The 22,377-nt window shown below is 44.8% G+C and overlaps 5 protein-coding genes and 1 non-coding gene across 6 annotated transcripts; 3 read left to right on the top strand and 3 right to left on the bottom strand.

Annotated features, from left to right (window-relative positions):
- The first annotated feature begins 3,327 nt into the window (after nucleotides 1-3,327).
- Nucleotides 3,328-4,439, top strand: fibina (fin bud initiation factor a). The gene has a single exon (XM_076169509.1). It carries the CDS (start codon nucleotides 3,437-3,439, stop codon nucleotides 4,073-4,075), a length of 639 nt encoding a protein of 212 aa, XP_076025624.1. The 5' UTR covers nucleotides 3,328-3,436; the 3' UTR covers nucleotides 4,076-4,439.
- A 3,260-nt stretch (nucleotides 4,440-7,699) lies between these two features.
- tmem276a (transmembrane protein 276a) lies at nucleotides 7,700-10,164 on the bottom strand. Its single transcript, XM_076139047.1, has 4 exons — nucleotides 9,412-10,164; nucleotides 8,880-8,993; nucleotides 8,640-8,777; nucleotides 7,700-8,531 (listed from the first exon to the last, which is right to left on the bottom strand). The coding sequence occupies exons 1-4, from the start codon at nucleotides 9,812-9,814 to the stop codon at nucleotides 8,284-8,286; spliced, it is 903 nt and encodes a 300-aa protein (XP_075995162.1). The 5' UTR covers nucleotides 9,815-10,164; the 3' UTR covers nucleotides 7,700-8,283.
- Nucleotides 10,165-11,385: 1,221 nt separating this feature from the next.
- Nucleotides 11,386-13,561, top strand: spi1a (Spi-1 proto-oncogene a). The gene is made up of 5 exons (XM_076139763.1): nucleotides 11,386-11,573; nucleotides 11,773-11,866; nucleotides 11,949-12,127; nucleotides 12,658-12,823; nucleotides 12,934-13,561. The coding sequence occupies exons 1-5, from the start codon at nucleotides 11,406-11,408 to the stop codon at nucleotides 13,242-13,244; spliced, it is 918 nt and encodes a 305-aa protein (XP_075995878.1). The 5' UTR covers nucleotides 11,386-11,405; the 3' UTR covers nucleotides 13,245-13,561.
- Nucleotides 13,562-13,699: 138 nt separating this feature from the next.
- On the top strand, nucleotides 13,700-19,331 carry LOC142990032 (protein regulator of cytokinesis 1-like). Its single transcript, XM_076139749.1, has 14 exons — nucleotides 13,700-14,311; nucleotides 15,496-15,628; nucleotides 15,707-15,829; nucleotides 15,911-16,144; nucleotides 16,230-16,400; nucleotides 16,744-16,893; nucleotides 16,992-17,139; nucleotides 17,237-17,373; nucleotides 17,487-17,582; nucleotides 17,787-17,933; nucleotides 18,018-18,128; nucleotides 18,221-18,316; nucleotides 18,421-18,594; nucleotides 18,871-19,331. Exons 1-14 carry the CDS (start codon nucleotides 14,301-14,303, stop codon nucleotides 18,937-18,939), a joined length of 1,800 nt encoding a protein of 599 aa, XP_075995864.1. The 5' UTR covers nucleotides 13,700-14,300; the 3' UTR covers nucleotides 18,940-19,331.
- A 133-nt stretch (nucleotides 19,332-19,464) lies between these two features.
- LOC142988441 (uncharacterized) lies at nucleotides 19,465-20,797 on the bottom strand (the record flags this gene model as incomplete). Its single annotated transcript, XM_076137622.1, has 4 exons — nucleotides 19,465-19,602; nucleotides 19,686-19,787; nucleotides 19,918-20,088; nucleotides 20,171-20,797. Coding segments are annotated over 4 exons (1,035 nt in total), but the record flags the coding sequence as incomplete, so codon positions are not given.
- Nucleotides 20,798-22,050: 1,253 nt separating this feature from the next.
- Nucleotides 22,051-22,123, bottom strand: trnar-ucg (transfer RNA arginine (anticodon UCG)). Its single transcript has one exon. It is a non-coding gene; the product is annotated as a tRNA-Arg (tRNA).
- Between the last annotated feature and the right edge of the window lie 254 nt (nucleotides 22,124-22,377).

The following is a 22,377-nucleotide window of genomic DNA, read 5'->3' as shown; positions in this document are numbered from 1 at the left end:
GGAATTCCCCAGAAACCCCATAACAACATTAAGACGCGAAACCACGAGCATGAAGAGCAGATTAACTGAAACGCTCTGTGCTGTCGTTGGGTCACAGTGTGTAGAGGAAACAAACTGTACCGTGAACAGAGTGGAGAGACGGAGGACTCTATTGTATTTGGGAGACAATGGAGGTGCAGATGATTCTATTTACAGTCTTGGTCTGCATAATGAATCACTGGAAGCATATTGTGTGAGTCACAGTGAGTCATGTAAATCTGCCTCCTGTGTAAAGCATCAGGGTCAGAGGTCCTTCCTCCTGAACACTCATGTCACTTGTACAAACTATTTAAACAGTGAGCTCTGGCACTTCAAACACCATGATTAGACTAATGAGTTGTCAAAAACAGGACGTTCTGTGTCTGGAAACGAACATAAGGAATGCAATCAATCATTTCAATCTGGCTCCACTTCCTACTTTTTCCAGTGTGAACGTAGTAAACATTTATTTTGAATGATCGCCTTAATGGAGGAGCCACAAATTACTCAATTATTGAAATACTTTGAATTGAACCTTAGTAACCTGTCTGTAAATTCTTTAGTCTGTTTCCTGATGAGGATGAGGTCATTCAGAGTCCTGCCTACACCCCCCTAGGCCCTTCACCCTCCTGACCCCTGACTCAGCACTGCAGCCCCTCATCTCACCGTCTGACAGGCATCTGTCCAAACTCCAGCCTTCAGGCCATACACACACACACACACGCACACAGACATACTTTCAAACTCTCTCACACACCCATATAATACAGTAAAGAATCAACACAGCACATCTTTACTTCGTTGTTCCATCTGCAGTCACATCTGCTCGGAGGAGCCGAGGCAGGTCCGTTTACTCCATCAGTGTTTATATTAGCAGAGGAACTATTTATTCAGGTGTGTTAGCTGAAGAGGAACAGACAAATCCTGAAGACTGAGGAGACTTCAGCTAAACGCACAAGTTCCTTCACTCATCTCTGATTTCCTCGTTAAATCTTCCCCCCTGGTGACCTTAAAGAGATATAAAAGCGCCGGATGAATTTTTATGTTACAGTAAATGTGTCATCAGGGTTTTACTACCATTGTTTTAATGTTCAACTCCCATATTGTCTCCATAACTCCGTATGGAAGCTTATGAGGTGCTGTTGAAAGTTCAGATCAAACCGTATACTTTGCTTCATCATGGTGTCGGTAATGTTTCTCGGGTTTAGAGTTGTGTTGTACTTCAAACTTTATTACTTTCTCCAAAACGTTTGAGAGCCACTGGACTAGAATATGAAGAACTGAAGAACTGAATGATGCTTGAATCAGTTATTCGTCTGATTACTCTTGTTTCTTCCTCACTAGTTCTGCATCATGATGATTGGTGTTGCAAACAAACACACAAACCTCATGCGCCACTCTGCAGCTCTGTGTGTTTACAGCTCGCCATATGTTTCTACTTTATGCTGTATCAGTGACAGCCAGTATGGTATATGGAGGCCACTCTGTGATGATGTAATTACCCGGGACAGGATGTGTGCAGTAGGGATAGGAGGGGGCGATTACAGCCCGGGGGATTCTGCCCCTGAGCTGTAATGTAATCACCTGCCTGAAGTCATCAGCCTGAGCTTTAACTACCCTCAGCAGCCTCGCAGGTGAATGTGGCAGATAAAAAATAGAAGAATGCATACGGGGAGTATAAACATCATAGCTCATAACATTTAAGCAGCAACCACAACCAGGCATGGGAAGAGATAATATAGCTCATTAAATAGTATCATAATCCTCTTTTAATGCAGGTAGGGGAGCTTTAACTTGAGTTAACGATTCCAAACAGATGCATGTTGAGATACGGGAAAAAAACACGCTACACATAAAAGTGCCTCATAATTGTCCTCATACAAATCAAACATCAATTGTTTGTATTTAAAACCACAAAACTTATAAACTGCCAACGCCCTCCTGTCCTCAGTGTTGTGAATCTGTTTTGTGTACTGATGTTAGACATGATTGACATGTGAGTTGGCGATTCCCCCTGTGGTGAGTGGTGGTATTTTTTTTAAAGGCTTAAATGTTTTTCTCAATCAGATTCCATCAGTAGGAGGCGCTACAGAGACGGATAATTTTGAAAAAGCACTGAATTAATGGATTCCTATGTATATTTTGATGGATAGTCGAGTTTGTTGTGAGCTGTTGGACGACGTGGACAGATTCTTCCTCTCTGATCAGGCGCCTCACTCACAAAGCAGGATTATTAAATTATCTGTATTTTGGAAGATATAAACCCCAAAAATGTAGACTTGGGCTGAAGTCAAAGTACAGCTGTTTCGTGTTTTACTGACAGCACTCAGCCAGCTAATCTACTAAACCTGTTTGGTGAAACTGAATCCTTGCATCCCGGACCGTTTTCCATCAAGACCCTCAAACATCTCACAATGATATGACTCAGGGAGAATCATGTGTAAGAAAATTCAAGTCTTATTTGAGATCAATCACGTCAGATTATTACCATATGTAAGCAACTGCGCACATGGATGGACTGACAGCTTGATTTGGCTTATTACTGCCAATTGAATGACAAAAGATGGCTTTCATTCAAACTAAACATTATGGTGCAACCCTTAATCCAAATGTAAACAGAACCCTCAGTACCAAAGGTCAAACACCCGACTGAAACCTGATCTTGAGTCTAAAGTTGATTGACAGGTCAAGAAAAACACTACAGACATCCACTTCGTATCCTTGCCATGTTGATTTATGGTCACATTAAAAACAAACAAATGCTGACAGTAAAGTGCCTAATGGCCCAAACTTAAACACATTCTTACATTAGAGCGTGACATCAAAGAAGGCAAACAATAAAGGGATAATGACAGTGCATGTCCTCTCTTTCTGTCTCTGTCTCAACTATCAGCATGTCTCAGGTTCTCAGTGGGAGGAACCGTGGTGCAGGAGGTATGAAGGGTGAGAAGGGAGTCGATCACAAACTCACAGACTGCTGCTTTAACCAAATGCTGCTTATTCTTAATCAATAGCGGTATATCTTCTACATCTTTCTTTCCTATAAACACTCCAGTGGTCTACAATACAAGACAATGATGACTGAAGACTTAAAACTTAATTAAAAAACTAAATGATTAATGAATGAATAGAGATCATCAAAAGTTCAAAAACTATTTAAAATTAGACTAAATTTGAAAATAAGTCCGTATAAGCAGACGGCTGAACTAAGATGACCTCGCTCTCCACTATCACTGTGTTGTTGCGGTAACCAGGGGCCACCGGGGGGCCACGGGGGGCCCTCCGTTGTTTCGGGGCGGTCTGTGCCTTTTAGACTAGGACGGGGGGCTGTGTGTGAGTGTGTGTGTAACTTGAGTCGCGGATGAAAACTCCTCGCCGGCTCAGACTGGCAGTGCAGATGCGCTGAGGAGGTCGAACCATGGATCGAGTCCCGCTGGTGCTCCTGGTGCTCGCCTCTGTGCTCGCCTCTGCGCCCCGGTGCCGGGCCGTCTACACGGGGCCCCTACAGCCGGAGATCTCCAACGGCACCTTCCATCACTTCTTCGTCCCGGACGGAGATTACGAGGAGACGGAGGACCCGGAGAAGTGCCAGATGCTGTTCCGCTTCTCGGACGCGCGGCCGTGCGGGTTCAACGAGGACGGAGACTCGGTGGTGCGGGACGACTTCATCATCAGCAAGCTGCAGGCGGAGGACACGGCGCGGATGCTGGAGGGCATCGGCCGCACCGTGGCGCACGACCTGGACGGAGAGGACAGCTACGGGAAGCTCCTCCGCCGGGAGATCGCCCAGATCAGCGAGGCGTTCAGCGGCGTGGAGAAGTCCCTGCTGGAGCTGGAGGTGAAGTTCAAGCAGAGCCAAGACACGGAGCTCCGAGAGGAGCAGCAGCTCAGCGGCTACGTGCTGAAGCAGATGAACGACGTGAGGGACGCGCTGAGGGGAACCACGGAGGTGTCCATGGGCCTGAAGGACAGACATGAGCTGCTGTCCCTCATCGTCCGCAGCCACGGGACAAGACTGAGCCGCCTGAAGACAGAATATCTCAATGTAGGCTTATAGTGGAGGGTGTGTGTGTGTGTGTGTGTGTGTGTGTGTGTGTGTGTGTGTGTGTGCCTGTTGAGACCCTCCAGTTCGCCCAAACAGCTGGAAAGTTGTGATTTATAAAGCTCCTTCCTAAATATCTTAAACATCTCTGACCTCTTTCTCTCCCTAAACGTGGAGGAACTCTAACAAAAACAGAGACACATTCCAGCGCTTCAGGTCACAGGAGGGGGACAGGAAGCGGGAAGCTAATGATGTCTGCTGGAGCCCCTGAGGAGGCCTGTTAGGCGCACTAAAGGGGATTTATCAGCCTCTTTAAGTTATGTTTACGCTTTGCTTAAGTTTTTATTACTGCTCAAATAAATTCTGAATATCCATCATATGACTGGATTTCTCTTTTTCTGTCGCACGAGAAGAACTTTGACATTTTTGACACAATCCCTCAAATTTAGATTAATCAATCTACTTTTACAACTTTTATAAAAAGATTGTGGAGAGGGGCGTTGTGGGATAAGGGACATTATATTTGATTTTGGGGCAAATCGGGATCATAGTTTTAAAGTTATATTAAAAAAAGTTGAAAGTTTTTTATTTTAACGTTGAACGCTTGTCCTGTCTTAACACTAGATTACCACTAGATGGTAGCAGAGAGGAAAGACAGTACAAGCAGCCACCAGTTGGATCTGTGGATCTGCATGTTGTGTTTTCAGGTAGGAGCTGTATGTATTCAGTCGTTTAGCTGAGATCGCGTTGATTCAGTAAAGTACAAACAGTTTGAATCTTAAATAGCTACAGAGCAGAGGAATTTTTCAGCCTCGGATGAGGTTTGATTGTTTTTTTGTTTTTGTTTTGTATCGCTTCAGTTGCTGCCATACATAACACAATTGTCAGGAGACATGCAATGTTATACTGAAGAGGGTAAACATAAACATAGATCATAAACTGTCTCCTTTCTTTGAAGCTCTGGTTTGGCCTAAACAAACAAACCTTTGAAATTGGACCTTAAGATTGTTTCCCACAGGACAGAGACCCTCCCTGTCATTCCTTTACCCCACCGTGTTTGCAGCTGCCACTACAAGTAACAGAGCGGAGAGGTTTGGAGACTTTTAATTGGCTCTGCTTAATTGGCTTCTGAAGTCTGTCATTGCTTCCTGTTTCCATCTGGAACTCATCTTCTTTACTATGTAATATTTTTGAGCAAAGGCAGCCCCGTTGTCATCATTATCTCCACTTTTAACTGTCACAGCTGGTAAAATGTATGATTGATTTGAAAAGCCTTTGGATAGTAGAACTCTCCTCAAACGAGATTTATAAATAGTTAATGCATGTCTTTTTAAATCTCTATCAAAACACCACACTTTGCTTTTCTGGCCTATTTATAAAGAGGCAAGTTGCTCTGAATTCCTCGGGGGCATTAAACTCATAGCCAATCTTTTGATAAATCAAAGTGACAGTCTGTTCCAATTTACATTCCACTGAATTTATTATTTTCAACTCCTTTGATGCCAATGGCGTATTGTTTGCTTTCAACTACCATTTAAAACACTTTCTCTCTCTCTCTCCAGCCAGAGACTGAAACAACCACAGTATAAGAGTATAACTTCCATAAGCGTGCTCACTTTTCTTCTTTTTACAGAGATAATGTGTGAGCAGATGTGAGGGAGCCAGATGGGCGCAACTGGGTGTGATTTCCTCTGTCTGGTTTTCCTCACAGTCCGGCTTCCCCTGAGGGACCCCTTTTCAAAGCGCGGCTCTCTGCAGTACGCCACAGCGAGGGCCAAACCCTGTCAAGAGCCTCCGAGCTGCGGGAGCTCCGTGCGTAAAGAAACCCTATACGCCTATACGGCCTTTCACTCTCAGGGGCGCCGCACGGCACTCTGGGATGTGATTAAAAGATTCTGCTTGAAAGTTCCACTGTGTAAGCATTTCCTCAGTTAACAAGGGTCGCTAGACTTCTTAAAAACAAAAAGTCTGGGGTATTTTACCCAATTTGTCTTATTTTTGTTGAATCATTAGATTTTTCTTTTGAGTGGAGGAATATTTGGTGTGTGGGATGGCTTCAGCTCTCTGAGGCTCCCGAGCAGGAGAGCACCAGTGTAAGAAGAGTGAACGCTCCTCGCCGATATATCTGAAGAATAAACAAGTTGTACTGAGGAATGCAGACAGTTGCTGACCTGAGAACACACTGATCCACTCCACTGTGAGAAAACCTGCATCTGTGCCGAGTACTGCAACACGTTTGAACACCAAAACTACCACCACTAAAGCCATTATCACAGCAATTACTACTACAACAACTATTGCCAATTATAAAACTTTTATGAGCTTTTTATGAGTTAGAAGCTGGTCATTCTTTGGCTTGTTAACGACTTTAAGCTATTACTTTACTTCACTATACAATGGTGCTCTTTGTCCGTCACTGTGTTCAGGTCTCATTTTGAGGTTGTGCTGCTTTGCTGAGGTATTTCTATTCAGTGCAACCTTATAATTTAAACATGGAAAACAAGCTGTGATCTCATTAAATGTAAAGCACAGAGCAGCCGCAGTTTGACCACCGAAACATTAAAACACTTATATTCATAAGGCTGTAATCATATATGAGTTCACTACAGTGTACCACTGATGTAACAGATTTACTTTTGACACACAAGTGGAAAAGATTATTGTTTTATTTACTAATTAAAGTATGAAGTATTTTCTAAATATTCTACTTCTTCCACTCTGCAGTTTGAACAAGTTACTGCTTTTAATACTCAGTCAGTGTAAAATACTGCTGCTCCAGGCTCAAACAATAACACAACTTGTAATTTCAGAATTGCTTATCTTGGAGCTTGCACCTTCTTGGTAGTTATTAAATAAACCACATTATTTAAGATATTTTAGATTATCAAGCTTCAAGGGCTAATATGGTATAAACCAACAATGGGAACATCAGCAGCTGTGTGTTAGAAGTCCAATAATAGGATTGCGCAATCGAGCCATAAGGAGGAACTCCTCTGGGGAGGAACTCCTTTGAGGCTGAGAAACCGCAGGAAACGAGCGAAGCCGATGTTTGGATTAGATGTCAAAAAGATTTAATTTCTTATAAAAAAGTTGTGGTGGCGTAATTCCAGCTCACAGAGGCTGATGTGCTTATTGGCGATGGAAAAGCAGCTTAAATGTGATCAATCACAATGCAAAGCTAATTAAAATGTTAAGCTGTTCTCAGAATCTCTGAATCGATCAGAGTAAGATTTTTATATCATCATCCTAATTTCATTTTGTTTTGCTGTCACTGAATTTGTAAGCGATCGTTTATCAGAGCTGAGCAACGCCTCCACTTTCCTGTGGTAATCTATTTGTGTATTTGAATTGTTTGATTTCCAATAGTTAAACATAATAGTAACATTTATGATCCCTATGTTGCTTGTTGAGCTTTCAGAAGTGGTTTGGTTGAGCAACAAGGCCTGCAGACATGCAAGATGTTGCATCGATAGAAGTCCAACAGCTGCAGTTAAAATAATGCTATAAAGTCCTGGCTGGATGCTGACATATGAACAAACTTGTGTTTTATTGTCAGTGGAAAGAAAACCACCAAGAGCTGTAGAAGATGTGTGTCCGCCGTGTTACACAGGAGCACAAAGTTTACTTCTGCATGGCCGTTTTATTTTTCAAAAATATCTTGATTGGGTTACGACCTCAAGAACATCAAAACATTTCTCTCAAACACAGTTTGGTCTTAATGCTCATGATCTTCCTTGAATAAACACAAATGCATCTGCATACATACAATTCAAAAAGTACATGTACATATCTGGTATTGAATGGGTACATAATGATACACAGTTGCCCTTTGACATGTGAGAGTACACATCCATAATTTCATCTTCGACACAGATTTTAAAGTTGTGCTACTGATCTCCTGCCAGTGTTTCTTTTCCATTTTTTTAACTAGCAGAGAGAAGAACATGTGTATAAGTATTCTCCTCTCAAAGAACAAGCAATAACACTGAACAGTTCATTCGTAAAGAGGGACAGAAAAAAGCACCAAGGGAACTGAACTCGTCTTCAGTCAAATGTGGCCCGTTTCCTTTATCATGTGAGTGAGACACATGCCGGTGCCCTGTGCTGTCTTTGTGCCGAGCTGTGTGGAGGCTCTCAGCTGAGTCCCTGGATAAAACGTCCTCTGAACACGGCGTGTGGCTTTGTCAAGATGAGACGTGTGTCCGTGAGAGTGTGCGAGCTGGTCACACACAGCCGTTCTCCTGCCTGGGCTTGCGTGCCACAGGGGTGTGAGGAGGGTAGAGGGAAGGCGCCAGAGTGCACAGGAACCCGGCCAGCAATGTCAGCCCCAGTCCCCCCCACGCACAGAACATGGACCAGCCGTACCCATGACTGATGTCCTCCGGTATCCCAAACATGTAGCGGGGGTAACGGGACAATTCAAAGTTGATCCCGGCCACACATGTGCAAAGGGAGATGATGCAGCATGTCCCTGCCAGAGAAGAATGACAAACATTACTGCACATTTTGCTCTCAAAAACAAAGACTCTGCCGCCCCTTGGTGGTCACATGGGGGTACTGCCCTTCATGTTTACCTTACCTCCCATGAGGAAGAGGAGTCCAGCGACGTACTGCATCAGATCATGCTCCTTACAGCAGCCCAGCACACCTATGATCCAGCCGAACAGGATGATGGAAATGGCCATGCCGACAAAACTGGCCGTCATCCTCTGCAGATCTGCAAAGAGAGCACAGCCACACAATATGGGATTTGCTGGATTGAGTTGCCAGGTTTCACTGCATTAAGTCTTAACATATGAGGGGAGGGGGGTAGACTTACGGAGCGCGTGCCACTCATCCTGCCTTATTGTCTTGGTCAGATTGATCGGTAGGTTCTTGGGGAGCACTGATGAAGAGTAGTAGTATTTGATGGACGTGCAGCGCGGAACCAATCCTGCGAATGTAAACAAAACAAGCGGATGTCACATAAGGAGGGAGATGAAACGGATCAGAAAAACATACCCCCCCCCCCAATAAATAAATAAATACAATATATAAATAAATAAACACCCAAACACCACTAACCCATCCAAACACACACGCGCGCACACACACACAAACACACTATTATGCCTTTCTGTGCTGAGGGAGAAAAACAGGGCACGTCGATTACGTTGTAACTGTCCTCCTCTGTTAACACTGCGTAGGCCTCGCAGGTCTGAGCGCAGCATCAGCAACACGGATAGCGCATTCGTGCACAAAGCGCCTCACGCGCGCGCGCGCGCGCGCACACACACATACACACACAACAGAAATGACCCCAAAACAAAAACACATTTGTCAACCAGACAAATAGATATTCAATCCCAAACCTTTAAAGATCAAATCCTCCGTCTCCAGGTCGAATCCCGCCCGGTGGCATTTCCTCCACAGCCCGGTGATGGTGGAGTTGAATTGCCGGCTGCAGAGGGACTCCATGGCCGGGGCAGGAGGCAAGAAGTGCCGCTTAGCCCGCAGCAGCGTCTCGCCGCTGACGCTGGAGCCTTTCCGCTCCACGTTCTTCTCCTTGGGCAGCATGCGGAGCGGAAGGTTGTTGTTGGAGATGTAGATGTACCCGGGGTCGTTCCTTTTGTTGGAGTAATTCTTGCATCGCTCCCGGTGCCTCCTCGCATCAGTCTCGTACCAGTTGTCCGTGCTGATGGCCACCGCGATCAGCCCCAGAGCGCAGAAAGCCAAAAACAGCCCCGCCACCGTCAGAGTCCTCATCGCAGCCATGTTCCATGCGGATCTCGCCCGGTTGCCGTGATGATTCCACGGGACAGCGGGACTCGCTCCTGGCTGCTGCTGTCAGTGTGCGAGCTGGGGATGAAATTCAGCGATGGATGGAAATCTAAAACGCCGACAGAAGCCCAGAGCCTTCATCATCCCTCCGTGTGGGCAAACATCGCCGATAAGAACCGAATTCCGAAGCGGCTGATAAATAAATATGGGGCCTCGATCAGATGTTTTGTTGTCTCCTCCGAGCCTCTGAACTCAGTCCAGCCTGGATACAGATAAGCCCGCGTTTACCTCCAGCAGATGGAGACAGAGCAAATATTGGAGAGCATAACAAGCCTGGGGCCTGCAACTAGAGAGCGTGGTGTGTGTGTGTGTGTGTGTGTGTGTGTGCGCGTGTAGGCACTGATCACCACAATGAGAGAGAGAGAGAGAGTGAGAGAAAGAGAGAGAGAGAGAGAGAGAGTGAGAGAGAGAGAGAAAGAGAGAGAGAGAGAGAGAGAGAGAATCCCCCTCTGATTAATATCATTATCCATTGCATCAAAAAAGATTCCACTGGTGTTCTTTGACTTATCGTAATTACAAACATATTAATTCCCCCAAAAGGTCATTTTCTGTGACTCCTGTCCTAGAAATAGTTTCAGCAGAGCAGCTGATCAGCAGATAATCTAATCCTACATCCAAATAACACTGATCTGTGATGCTGATCATGGCGTCAGGTCCAGCAGAGTTATATTTCAGGTCTTTTACATCTGAATTCGTTCTCTCACATTTGGGCTTTTGTTGTTCTCCAGAATGCTCTGATTTAGAAAAATGTGACCCGAAAGTCATGAAACTTTATGTAATCACTTTAAATTGTTCAGGTCAATACAATCAAATCAGCAGAACCCAATGGTTGCTTGTCGACCCACTTTCAGGACTCATGTCAATCATTACATTAATGGAGACACAAGCTCTACCTATGAGGATTAAAGTACTGACATGTTACATTAAATAAACACATGATTACATTCATCCAACTAGATCCAAATATCCACATTAGTACTCAAAGACAAGTGAGCATGAAAGACAAACGCACCACAGGGACACAGAGGCCCAGTGTGTTTCGCTGGTCTTGCCATGGTCAGTACTTCCCCATACCAAACCATAACATTTAAATCTGAAAAGAGGAAGAGGCCTGATTCCAAACTTCAGTTTTGGTTTCACCGCCTCGCTGCACACACTCTTGAAAATTCCCTAAATGAGTTGAGAAGCACAAACAAGTGATAATAAGTATGTTCGTGACCGATTTGTGTTGATGTGCGGCGACAATAACAAACTATTTAAATCATATTGCCTACACAGCAGTGAAATGTAATTGTTTATTCATCATTATTCTTTTCTATTGCACTACTACTAATGTGTGTTTGTACAATTAGCTTCAATCACAATCAACTGCAAAGTCTCCTGTCACTGTATTTACACACATGGTAACTACCTACAATATGACCACAATAGGGAATATAAGTGAGAATTATAACACGCTTGTAGCGCCGTGATTGGCTCATATGTGTCACTCAGGAACTGACCATGTAGCTGACAAACGGTTGTTATGAACACAGGCTGTGTAGACTCACTTTATTTCTCATTGGGACACTTTCAGTTCCCATTCCATTTGTCAGTGCTCAGCAACATTGCAAGTAAAAAAAGAGAGCATTTCGACAAGAACGGAGATTTTGCCCAGTTTGTTTACATGATGGATGGCTTTGTCATAATATCTGTAAGTGCTTTTTGTTGAATTATGATGTGTTTTAAATCCTTATAGGGGGGGAATGTGTAAATGTAATCTTGGTTCATACTTCTTGATACTTAGAGGATCTATTACTGTTCAGGCTCAGGGGTGTAAAATGAGTTAACAAGTGTACGTGTTCAGCTGATGGCCACATTTGACATAATTTTCGCTCTTCTCTTCTCCAAAGCCCACTGAAGAGATTATTCCAAGCGAAGCAGAAGTCTACCGGCCACCTGTGGAGCTGTACCCCTACCTCACCAACGTGGGGGACATTTATGAAGGTGAGAGGTCGTGGATTTAACAGTTAGAAGAGCATAGAATGACGGCGCATCTCAGTGCCTTAATCTTTCCCCCCGTTTCTAGACCACAGGTGGACGTATCACTCCGAACGCATTCAGCCGCCTGAATTTGAGAATTCTTTGGTCAATCACCTCACAGAGCTTCAGTCTGTGTCTCCTCAGCAACTGTTGCCACCGTACCGCTGCAGCAGTGAATCTCTTCACCTGGACCATGGGCTCACACCGCTGCCTGTGGCCTCACAAGTAAGTCAGTGCTCAGACCACAAATGTGTTATAAACGACTGTCTCAGTGTTTAAGTTTTGAAAAATATACGCATCCATGAATCTTCTGAGTATCCATATCTTCTCTGAATCCAAACTATCATAAAGCAGAAAATGTAACCTCTGAATTTGCCTTCATCACATTATGAATTACACAATTTCCAGATTGCGCAATATGTGTTTTCTCAGTATATAAAAACATCCACTGCAGTCAAGCTCTGTTGGACTTTATGTGTTGCTACTCCTGTAACTATAAAACTTTATTTTCAGTGAGTGCTTAAAGAGAGAATTGTAGTTTTTGATCAACAATCTCATCAAACATAGGAGCTGGAGCTGGATTTTCTTAGCCATGTGATCTGTCTGAGCGTTGAATTCTATTTTGGCACAGTAACTTCCTCTTTTAACACAAAGGCAACGTTGTTTATGATCCTTCAGAGTGGATGATTGCGGACCATAAATGCAATCTAATCACTCAATTTGAACTGTGGCATTTCAAATTTCTCTCCCTTTAGATCCCATACTACACCCCGGCCCTGTGCTACCAGTACCAAGCGTCTGCCTCGCCCACCCTTTACCGCGCAGAAGAGGAGCAGAGAGGAATCAGCCCCCCGCTGGAAGTCTCAGAAGGGGAGGATGATCTTCAAGACCACAACCATGCTTCCTTTAGTAAAGACCCCAGTGAGTAATTGCCTGTGCATATTTTCTAGAGAGTAATTTGAATTTGTTACCTCTAACATGCTGATAACTGTCATGCAAAATTGAATGACTCTCATATTCTCAAAATCTAGGCAACAAGAAGAAAATCCGCTTGTACCAATTCCTCCTGAATTTGCTAAGACACGGTGACCTGAGTGACAGTATCTGGTGGGTCGATCAGGACAAGGGCATCTTCCAGTTCTCAACAAAACACAAAGAAGCTCTGGCCAACCGCTGGGGGATTCAGAAAGGCAACCGCAAGAAAATGACCTACCAGAAAATGGCCCGAGCTCTGAGGAACTATGGTAAGACTGGAGAGATTAAAAAAGTGAAGAAGAAACTGACGTACCAGTTCAGTGACGCTGTGCTGAGGAACATCCATTTGCACCCTGGGTGTCACTGATAAGGGGGCAAAGGTCGTGTTTCATTATGCTGAAATTCCCCTAACTGGCCTGTTTTTAGCAAGCGAAAATTCTGCTTACTTATTTATTGTAACATCAGTGTGCTTTGTGTGTGGCATTTCCTTACTTCTGCTATGTGACAGTATCAAATTACACGTGTGTATGTATCTGTTTGCGTCCATGTTTGTGTGTGTGCGTGTGTGTGTTCAAGGAAGCCTTCCCCTTGAACAATGAAATACACCTCAAAGTACACAAAAATGTAAAATTGTTGTTACAGGACTTTATATTATGTCTGCAAATAAATCTAAGTTGCAATGTCTTCCAAGCATTTAAGTACTCAAATCTACAAGTCAAATCAACAGTACATATGTGAAGAAAATGTCAGTGATTGCTGCCAGTGGTCCCACTGTGTAAGTTTATTGTTTTGTGATCCTTTTCAAACAGTTCCTGAGTTATGAATGCAATATTTTTTTCAAATAACTCATAAAATATAAAAAGTTGCCAACAAGCTGAGTTACAAAGGTTAAATATCTTTAACTGTATGCAAATGTAGATATTTCCAAAAAAGCAGGACGAGTAGTAACAGGAAGTACACAAAACGACAATCAACAATAAAAAAAACTCCGCGCGGACGTTTGGTTTGACCGGGTGCAGTCTGAGCATTAATGGTTACGAACGAATATCGTAATATGTTTAAACATAGACGTTTTAATATTAGATAGTTCAGTAAAATCACATGTCCATATTCTTTATTCCTACTTGTAACTTCTTCATGAAACGTTTTCCTTTATTTTATTTTCCTTTATTTTTTTTCGAACGGTGACGGCCGCCGTGACAGCTTCCGGTGACGGGCGCCGTAACAACTTCCGGTGACGTTTACCAAACAGCCAATCGGAGTGCAGCTCTTGTTCCCTTGCAAAATTCAAACGGCGAGAGGAGCCAACGGACGCGCTGCCAGACTGCCGGAGCCGCATCGACAGCGCCGCATTGTTTTACGGATTTTAACTTCGTTTTTAAGTTATATTTTTAAATACTTTTTCGCTGTCTGGTCTGGCAACATGAGGAGAAGGTAAGAAACCATCAGTTGTACTAGTTAGAGCCTTACTCCTGTCGTTAATGTCGTCGTCTCTCCGGTAGTGTTTGGCTTGCTAGGTTAGCTTAGCTCTTTGCAAACCGTACACGCCCAACTGCTTGCTAGGCTCCGACGCTATGAGTGACTATTGGTAATATAAATTTAATATTTGTTTTTTTACGGTTTCGTTTACTCGGGATTCGTTTAAGGTTACAACTTTGAACAACACAACCCAGCGTTTGCGATCTTTTATAGCCGTTAGCTCCTCACGGACATAACATGCTACTGCTGTGAACTTTCACTGGTCTGGTTTTGGAAAATATATGCATCCATGAATCTTCGGTGTATCCAAATCTTTTCTGAATCCAAATTATCATAAAGCACAATATGTAATATCTGAATGTTCCTTCGTCGCATTATGTACTACGATATTTCCAGATTGCAAAGTTTGCACTTATCTACTGAGGAAATACAAACTGCGCAATCTGGAATGTTTGTAATTCAGAATGTAATGAAGGCAAATTCAGAGATTACATTTTCTGCTTTGTGATAGTTCGGATTCGGAAAAGATTTGGATACACAGAAGATTCATGGATGCGTATATCTTTCAAAACAAGACCGGTAAAGGTTCACAGCAGTGGCATGTTGTGTCCCTGAGGAGCTAACGGCTATAAAAAATAGCAAGCGCTAGGTTGTGTTGTTCAGAGTTGTAGCTTTAAACGATTCGTTTAAGGTTACAACTCTGAACAAGACAACCTAGAGTTTGCTATCTTTTCTAGCCGTTAGCTCCTCATCATGCCACACTTGAATATGTCTACCTAGAACCACACTGCACCCTATCTTGTGTTCACCTTATATCGTTCTTATTTATGTTTACAAAACGCACTGCCTCTTATTCTGTGTCATTATCTTTATCGTATTGTTTTTACAATTACTATTTATTCATTTATTAGTATAAATAATGAATTATTCTTACAATAGTATATTGATAGTACATCATTTTGTTATTATTACTGGTAGTATTGTTGTTATCTAACTGTTTTATTTATCTGTGCGTTTACTGCTGACCCGGTCTCTGTGAACGTCCCCTGGTCTGGTTCCACTGGTTTGACAGGTATCCTGTGGTTTCCTGTGTTTCCAATCTTGACTAATGACCCACTTCCACCCCCTGTTTGTCCCAGTGAGGTCCACGCAGCAGAGTCTGTGGCTTGCCTCAACCGAGCGCTGATCAGGCTGCAAGATATCTGGGAGGAGATCGGGATCCCTGAGGAGCAGCGCATGTTGAGGACCAATGACGTCCACAAGCACATTAAGGTGAGAGTCTCAGTCTGCTGTCCGTCTCATTGTTTGACTTTTCAGACCGGGGACGCTGACCACCGTTTGTCCTTGCAGGGTTTGCTGGATCTGATGATTACTGAGGAGGATGAGCTGAAGTCACGACTGAAGAAAAACATCGAGTCCTGCCGGAAGGAGCTTTTTCATCTGTACGATGAACTTCAGCTTCCCCCCTTTGAGGTACGCCCTCCTCCCGATAGGAAATATGTGTTTACTTTCTGTGCTAAATGACTGTGACTCATCGCTTTCCGCTCTCTTTAGGAGGAAGAGGGCTGCACCATGTTGCAGCTGGAGAAGAACAGTCGCACACGTCTGGAGGTGATGAAGGAGCACAAGAAACAAAGACTGGGAGAGCTCAAAGCCCTCATCGACAAGGATCGCGAGCTGTGTGATATTATGTGCACCCCTGCGTTCTGCATCGACCAGGACGCCGTACCGTCGCTGGCACAGCTGGAGTCGTACCGCTCCTACCTCGGCGATCTCACCAAAGAGAAGGTACGACCGGCTGCTCTTCATCACTTCATTTTCAGTCTCTTTCAGAGTCTGGCTTTACAAATGCCTTTGTTTGTTTTGGCTCCAGGAGCGTCGACACGATGAGTTTGTGAGCGCAAGAAAGCAAATCGCTCTGCGCATGGACGACCTGGAGCGGAGCCCGGAGACCACGTTCGAGCTGGACGTGATGTGTGAGGACGAGGAGGCGTTCTGCCTGTCGAAGGACAACATCGCTGCTCTCAACCTGCTCCTCAGCGAGGTGAGGATTCTAACTGCTAATGTTTGTTGTTTTTTCTACGATGTATGTTATAGTGAACGTGTTGTACGGGGGTTCATACATGTTTTGAAAACTCCATGAATGATATTTAGTTTAAAGTCAGTAAAAGAGTCATTGGTTAAACTCTGCACTCTGCTGTCACCAGCACTCATCTCACTTAATATTTACTTAGTTGTAAAAGTTTATAGTTTTTAATCTGTTGTTCAGTCTGGTCTGCAGTTTAATTCCATTTTACTTTACACACATTTCAATATGCTGTTGTGTTTTACTGTGCTAATGACAAACACACCTGAACTGAGCTAAACTCTAATGCTTCTTCTTTCAGCTGGAAGAGCGCAGAGCTGAAAATGAGCGCCGTTGTTCAGCGCTCCGCACAAAGATCCAGGAGCTGTGGGAAAGACTCCAGATCCCCCAGGAGGAGCGGGAGACGGTGTCGGAGCACATGGTCGAGTCAAAGAAGAAGAACATTCAAGCAGTAAGAAGCGATGAAGATTTGTCCACTGTTTGAGTTTGTCTCCAGCTGCGCCAACATCTGCAGGTGCCTTAATAAACTGTGTGTGTTCTGCCTTTCAGCTGAAAGCAGAGGTTCAGCGTTTGGAGGAGTTGAAAATGAAGAGCATGAAGAGCGTCATCGAGGCCGTCCGAGCCGAGATCGCCCTGTTCTGGGAGAGATGTTTCTACAGCCCAGTGCAGTGCCAGGCTTTCCTTCCCTACTACGAGGGTAAGTGGGTGATGTGTGGCTGAATGTAAGCAGGATCTGCTTATCGATCGTCACAGAGGAGGAGCAGGGGGTCACGGTTCATGTTTCCTCCCCACAGACGACGCCACTGAGGAGCTTCTCAACCTGCACGAGGCCGAGGTCCTGCTGCTGAAGACGCACTACGAGGAGCACAGAGAGCTGTTTGAGGGAGTCACAAGGTGGCAGGAGAACTGGGTTTTGTTCCTGGAGCTCGATGTAAGTCAACACTTAACTGCGTTTACTTACAAGGGGGTGTAAATGTTGACATGCTTCAGTCTTCTGGTACAAATGCAAAGTAACTCTTCTATGGATTCATGTGTCCACTACAGAAAAAGGCCAACGACCCGTCTCGCTTCAACAACAGAGGCGGAAACCTGCTGAAAGAAGAGAAGCAGAGGAGCGACCTGCAGAAAAGTTTGCCTAAGGTGAGCGAGGCCACATTTCCTAACAGCTGTAAATATTTCAGATGAGAGGTCACAGCTGCATTACCAACTTTGAACGACAGATGGCGATATTTCACCCTTACCCCTGGCAGTGGGTTTTGTGTGTGTGTGGCTCTGGTTGGTTCATGCAGAGCAAAATGTTACAAAGATCTTCACACTGAAACGGTTGTTCTGCCTTTGGTCCAGCTGGAGAGAGTCCTGAAGGCCCAGATCGATGCGTGGGAGCAGGAGAGCTGCAGGGAGTTCCAGGTCAACGGGCAGAAATTCCTTGAGTACGTGCAGAAGGAGTGGGAGCAATACCACACAGAGAAGGAAAAGGAGAAACTGGAGAGGGTAAGTAAAATAAAAAAGGCCCAAAATGTATTAAATTTTCCTCTTTGGCACACATTAACAGCTTTTGTTTGTTGTTGACAATAGCAACTTAAAAAGAGCAGACAGACACAGGAGGAGATGCTGTACGGAACATCTGTACGCACGCCATCGAAGAGGAGGCTGGCAACGACGCCGACCCCCAGCAAAGTGAAAAGGGTAAGACAGCGACGTCCACCGAGCCGCTGATGCATTATTCTAAAAGTCTCAGACAGAAAACAACACAACACGTTCATTCTCTCACCCTTCAGCTCAACGGCACCACGACCCTCTCCACTCCCACCAGCTTCCTCAGCTCGGGCCTGGGCCACTCCTCAATCCAGAAACCGCCTCTGTCCGCCAACAAGGTATCCTCCCGTCACACGCCTGCCTCTTAATTTATGCCGCTGTCACCGATCAAGTTCACGTCCTGTTCTTCTTCTTTGGTGGAAACATAACAATGTGGCTTCAGTTGCAGGGGCTGCGCACTCCAGGGCAAGGGAAGACTCCTCGTGCGTTAGAGCGCAACAAGGAGAACATCTCCCACCTCAACAGGAACACAGCAGGTAGCACACTGAAGCCTCAGGAAGCACCAGATCACACCTTCAACTTTAACGGTATCGCCGGGTCCTACACAGAATTTGCGGTAATTACGTTTTTGTATTCTTTAGTTACCTAACTTGAGTTTCTTTTTTAATCTTTCTATTTCCTGTGAACGAGAGTTGAAGGCTTACCCAGCATTCATTTGACTTCACTGCTGTCCCTGGCATTAGCAGATGTTTTGTCTCTACATTGCGTTGCGACTCATTTCCATTCATCACAGTCCTAATCACAGAATATGTTTCTCTATGTTCACTTTGACTCAGCAGATGATGCACATGGATGCAGATTCTGACCTTTTTTTTTTTTTTTTTTCAAACAGAGGGACCTCACCAAAGCTTCAAAGTCGACTGTGAAGGCGGTGCTGAACTCCACCGTGACCCATCAGTGACGGTGTAAGGAGCGGCGGCGGCGGCACCGGGAGTCGTCCAGCTCAGCGGTTGTTTGCTGTGTGTCTGTATTTCCTTTTTAGCAGCAGGAAGTGTCCTTGTGTCCTTTTCCTTCTTTGCTTTAGTGTAAATGTATTTACAAATGTGTACATATTCGATTTCTCAGAACATTTTCGGACTGGAATGAAGTTGAACTGACCGTGTTGTGTTGAATGTTTTCTCTCTGGTTTTCTTCAGGGCCCATTTTCTGTATAAATACTCTCGTCACTCATCTTGATATTTGACATAGGACACATTTAGCATTACTTTGATTCATTGTATAAGGTGAATGAATGCACAGCTGATTTGCTTTTCAGAAAGCTCATGTTTTTTAATATCAACCTGTAAATAAATCCCCACTTTGTATGATAAATTGTTTGTTTATTGTTTGCAGTTACAGTGTCTTCACTCTTCTGTCTAGCTTTAGCCCCTTTGGCTCATACCGATCCACTCTGTTCTTTGCGTTACCTTTCCAAACTAAGATGTGCTGTTTAAGCCATGCGTGTCATGAGTTCTTCCAGAGCTTTCTCCCGGTGGTTTTCGTGGAGGAGCAGCACCTCTTTGATGGCGCTCTGCTGGAAGCCCATCTCGTTGAATTGAGCTAGGAGATGCAGAAACTCTGCAGCCTGAAGGGAAAGAAGTTGTTGCAGATAACCTGAAGAGCAGTGTGGTTTCTTTCTAAATGCATTGTAAGCAAACTTGACATCACCTTGCTCTCGCAGTTCTGAAACATCTCCATGGCCTCCTCTACCTCCACCTTCTCATAGCCCAGTTCACACAGACGCTCACTGGAGTCCAGGTACTTCAGGATCTATGAAGTGACACCAGAAGAATTCCTTTTTGACGATGAAGCACTTAAAAAAGGTTTTCGCTTTCCGGTATGTTAAAAGGTTAAAAGTGACGCATCAGCTGTTTCTATTGTGATTTGTTTTGGCACATACTTTCTGTGGGCTGCGATATCCCGTTCTGTGAAGAGCCAGAATGGCGGTGCGTAAGGGATGGCCTCTCTGGGTGACGGCCTCCAGCAGCTCCCGCTCCTCCTGGCTCAGTGCTGACAGCAGCTCTGAGGCCGAGTCAAAGACAGACCGATGAGAAACGCTCGACTGCAGACCCTGAGGACATCAAATCAGTCAGATTTGAGGGAAAAGCAAGGTATTTCAGTGACATGGGGACACAAAAATACCATCTGTTCACCTTCTGACTGCGGTCTTTGACAACGGGCCCTGCAGATGAAGGTCGTTGTTGCTGCTGCAGCCTGGGTGCAGAGAGGCCGGCTGGTGTGTTTTGCATGTGCTTCCTGCCCACAGGGACCTGAGAGTGCTGCTGCTTCTTGCTGTTCCTCGCCCCCTGCTGTGACCTGTGATCCCGTGCATTCTGTCTGCAGTGTTGAGGCGGGCTGGCTGTATGCTGTCTGAGGCCCTGGGCAGATGCACAGCGGCGGTGAGCAGAAACGCCTAGTTGCTGCTCCCTGACTCTGTAGAGAGGGTCTTTAGGCGAACTGCTGCGGGACCACCCTCTGCTCTTAGGGCGGCGATGTGTGTCATCGGTGGAGGAGCTCTCATTGTCCTCAACATAGCCCTCTTCATCCTCCGAGTCCGAGATGAGGAAGTTGACAGTGCGAGGGCGCATGCAGCAGGTGTCCGCAGAGTTCAGGCTGTAACTGCGGTTGCGAAGGCTGGGGGCCCACGAGGTGCTGTTCCGCCGACTGGACCTGCAGCTCACTTGAGGGCTGCAGAACATGAGGGAGTAGGGGGGACAGGAGGGGGCCGCACACACCGGCCGTGCTCTGCTGCAGTACGTGCTGTCCCTCTGACTCAGAATCCATTGCTCCAGCGTGAACTCGTACTGCAGGGACACCAAACAAACACACTGTTACTTTGTGTAACCTAATATTCAACGATTTCAATGTAGGTTTCGTTGTCTAGATCTGGTGGGATTGCGCGCTTCGAAATTTGCGCTGCGATTGCGGTCTGTCTCGTTGGCCGGGCCGGGCTGGATAGCAGGATGGGCTCCCGGATTAATGAAGTAAAGTTGGATAATTTCCCACGGCACATCAGACGATCTCTCACGGGCGGCACACAGGTTGAAAACACTGGTTTAGATAGCTTAAAACGTAAACTGCTGATGAATGTATCCCTGACTGAGTTTAATGTTTGTTTAAAAATAAATAAAATGTGAATGTGTGACCTTGGTTTCTTCCATGATTTGGTGGCAGTCTGGCACGGTGAGGTCCGGAGCCACCACAAGCCGCTGTTGCCCTTCCAGTGAGCCCAACGGGGTCTGAAACGGCACTTCCTCCAAACTGTTCATTGCACTTGTAAGTATCCTGTAGCTGAAGAAAACAACCAACCGATCAATCTAGAATTCCTTATTTTTATATTGTAGTCTTGTATCTGCAGCCCTCTGAAGCACTGACAGGACATCACCATCAGTCAAATTGGAGATTATGGAAACGCTGAGGCGGTGGAAACAAGGGGGAACACGTTGCTGACGGATTAGCTCCTTATATAATCGTGACAACAACACAGTGCAATACTGACATGTTGTGATTGACACATGGTGGTTTGTTGTGTACTGAATGTCTGAGATATGTATCCGTGGTGAAAATACCATTACAATAAGTTTTTTTGACCAAATTATTTTCAGCACATTCAGTAGCGATTTTTGGAAAGGTGCGCAGAAGACTTTTATTTTTTTGTTTTTTATTACGAATCTGGCGTGCATGCTGGAGTCAATCGGATAACTTCACTCAAACTTTCACACTGATTCCTGGTTTGTGATTGGTTAATAACCTTATTAACCAATTTATCCCATAAACTCATCGTCATTAGGAATCGGTGTGAAGGTGAAGGCTTGACTCGAACATGAGTGCAAGCTATACTGTATAACCCACACAGGGTTTGTTTCTGGTTTTTTTACAGTTACGTATTATCACCAATATTCTCTTTAATAATGTTATTAAAAGTCTATCTTCTTCTTTCTGTAGCTGATTGAATTCCGCGAGGCTACAATAAAGATCAAATCTATGTTTGAACACAACAACTTTGTACAGTTGCCAGGAAACGCCAAAATACCGACCGCGGCAGGACTCGAACCTGCAATCTTCTGATCCGAAGTCAGACGCCTTATCCATTAGGCCACGCGGCCTTCGAGTGCTTCAATGGCTGTGGTATGTCAACTAAAACTACGCCCAAACGTTCGTTTTTATGTCTATACGTACATTCTCCCTTGACGCAAACCGCAGAGGTGTCAAATCATTTGAATCTTGTTAAAATTGATAGCGATGTGTAGTGCAAATGCATGATATTTAATTGTTTAAATGCAATTCCTGTATGGACTGATCTAAACGGAGATTTATTAGTCCCCTTGAGCGCAAAGTGTCCTCCGTGCCGCTTTGGGGC

This window comes from Genypterus blacodes, unplaced genomic scaffold (genome assembly GCF_046128005.1).
Source record: "Genypterus blacodes isolate CSIRO-AG114 ecotype Tasmania unplaced genomic scaffold, CSIRO-AGI_Gbla_v1 ptg000015l_1, whole genome shotgun sequence".
Classification (NCBI taxonomy): domain Eukaryota; kingdom Metazoa; phylum Chordata; class Actinopteri; order Ophidiiformes; family Ophidiidae; genus Genypterus; species Genypterus blacodes.
This window is presented reverse-complemented; position numbering and strand designations above follow the sequence as displayed.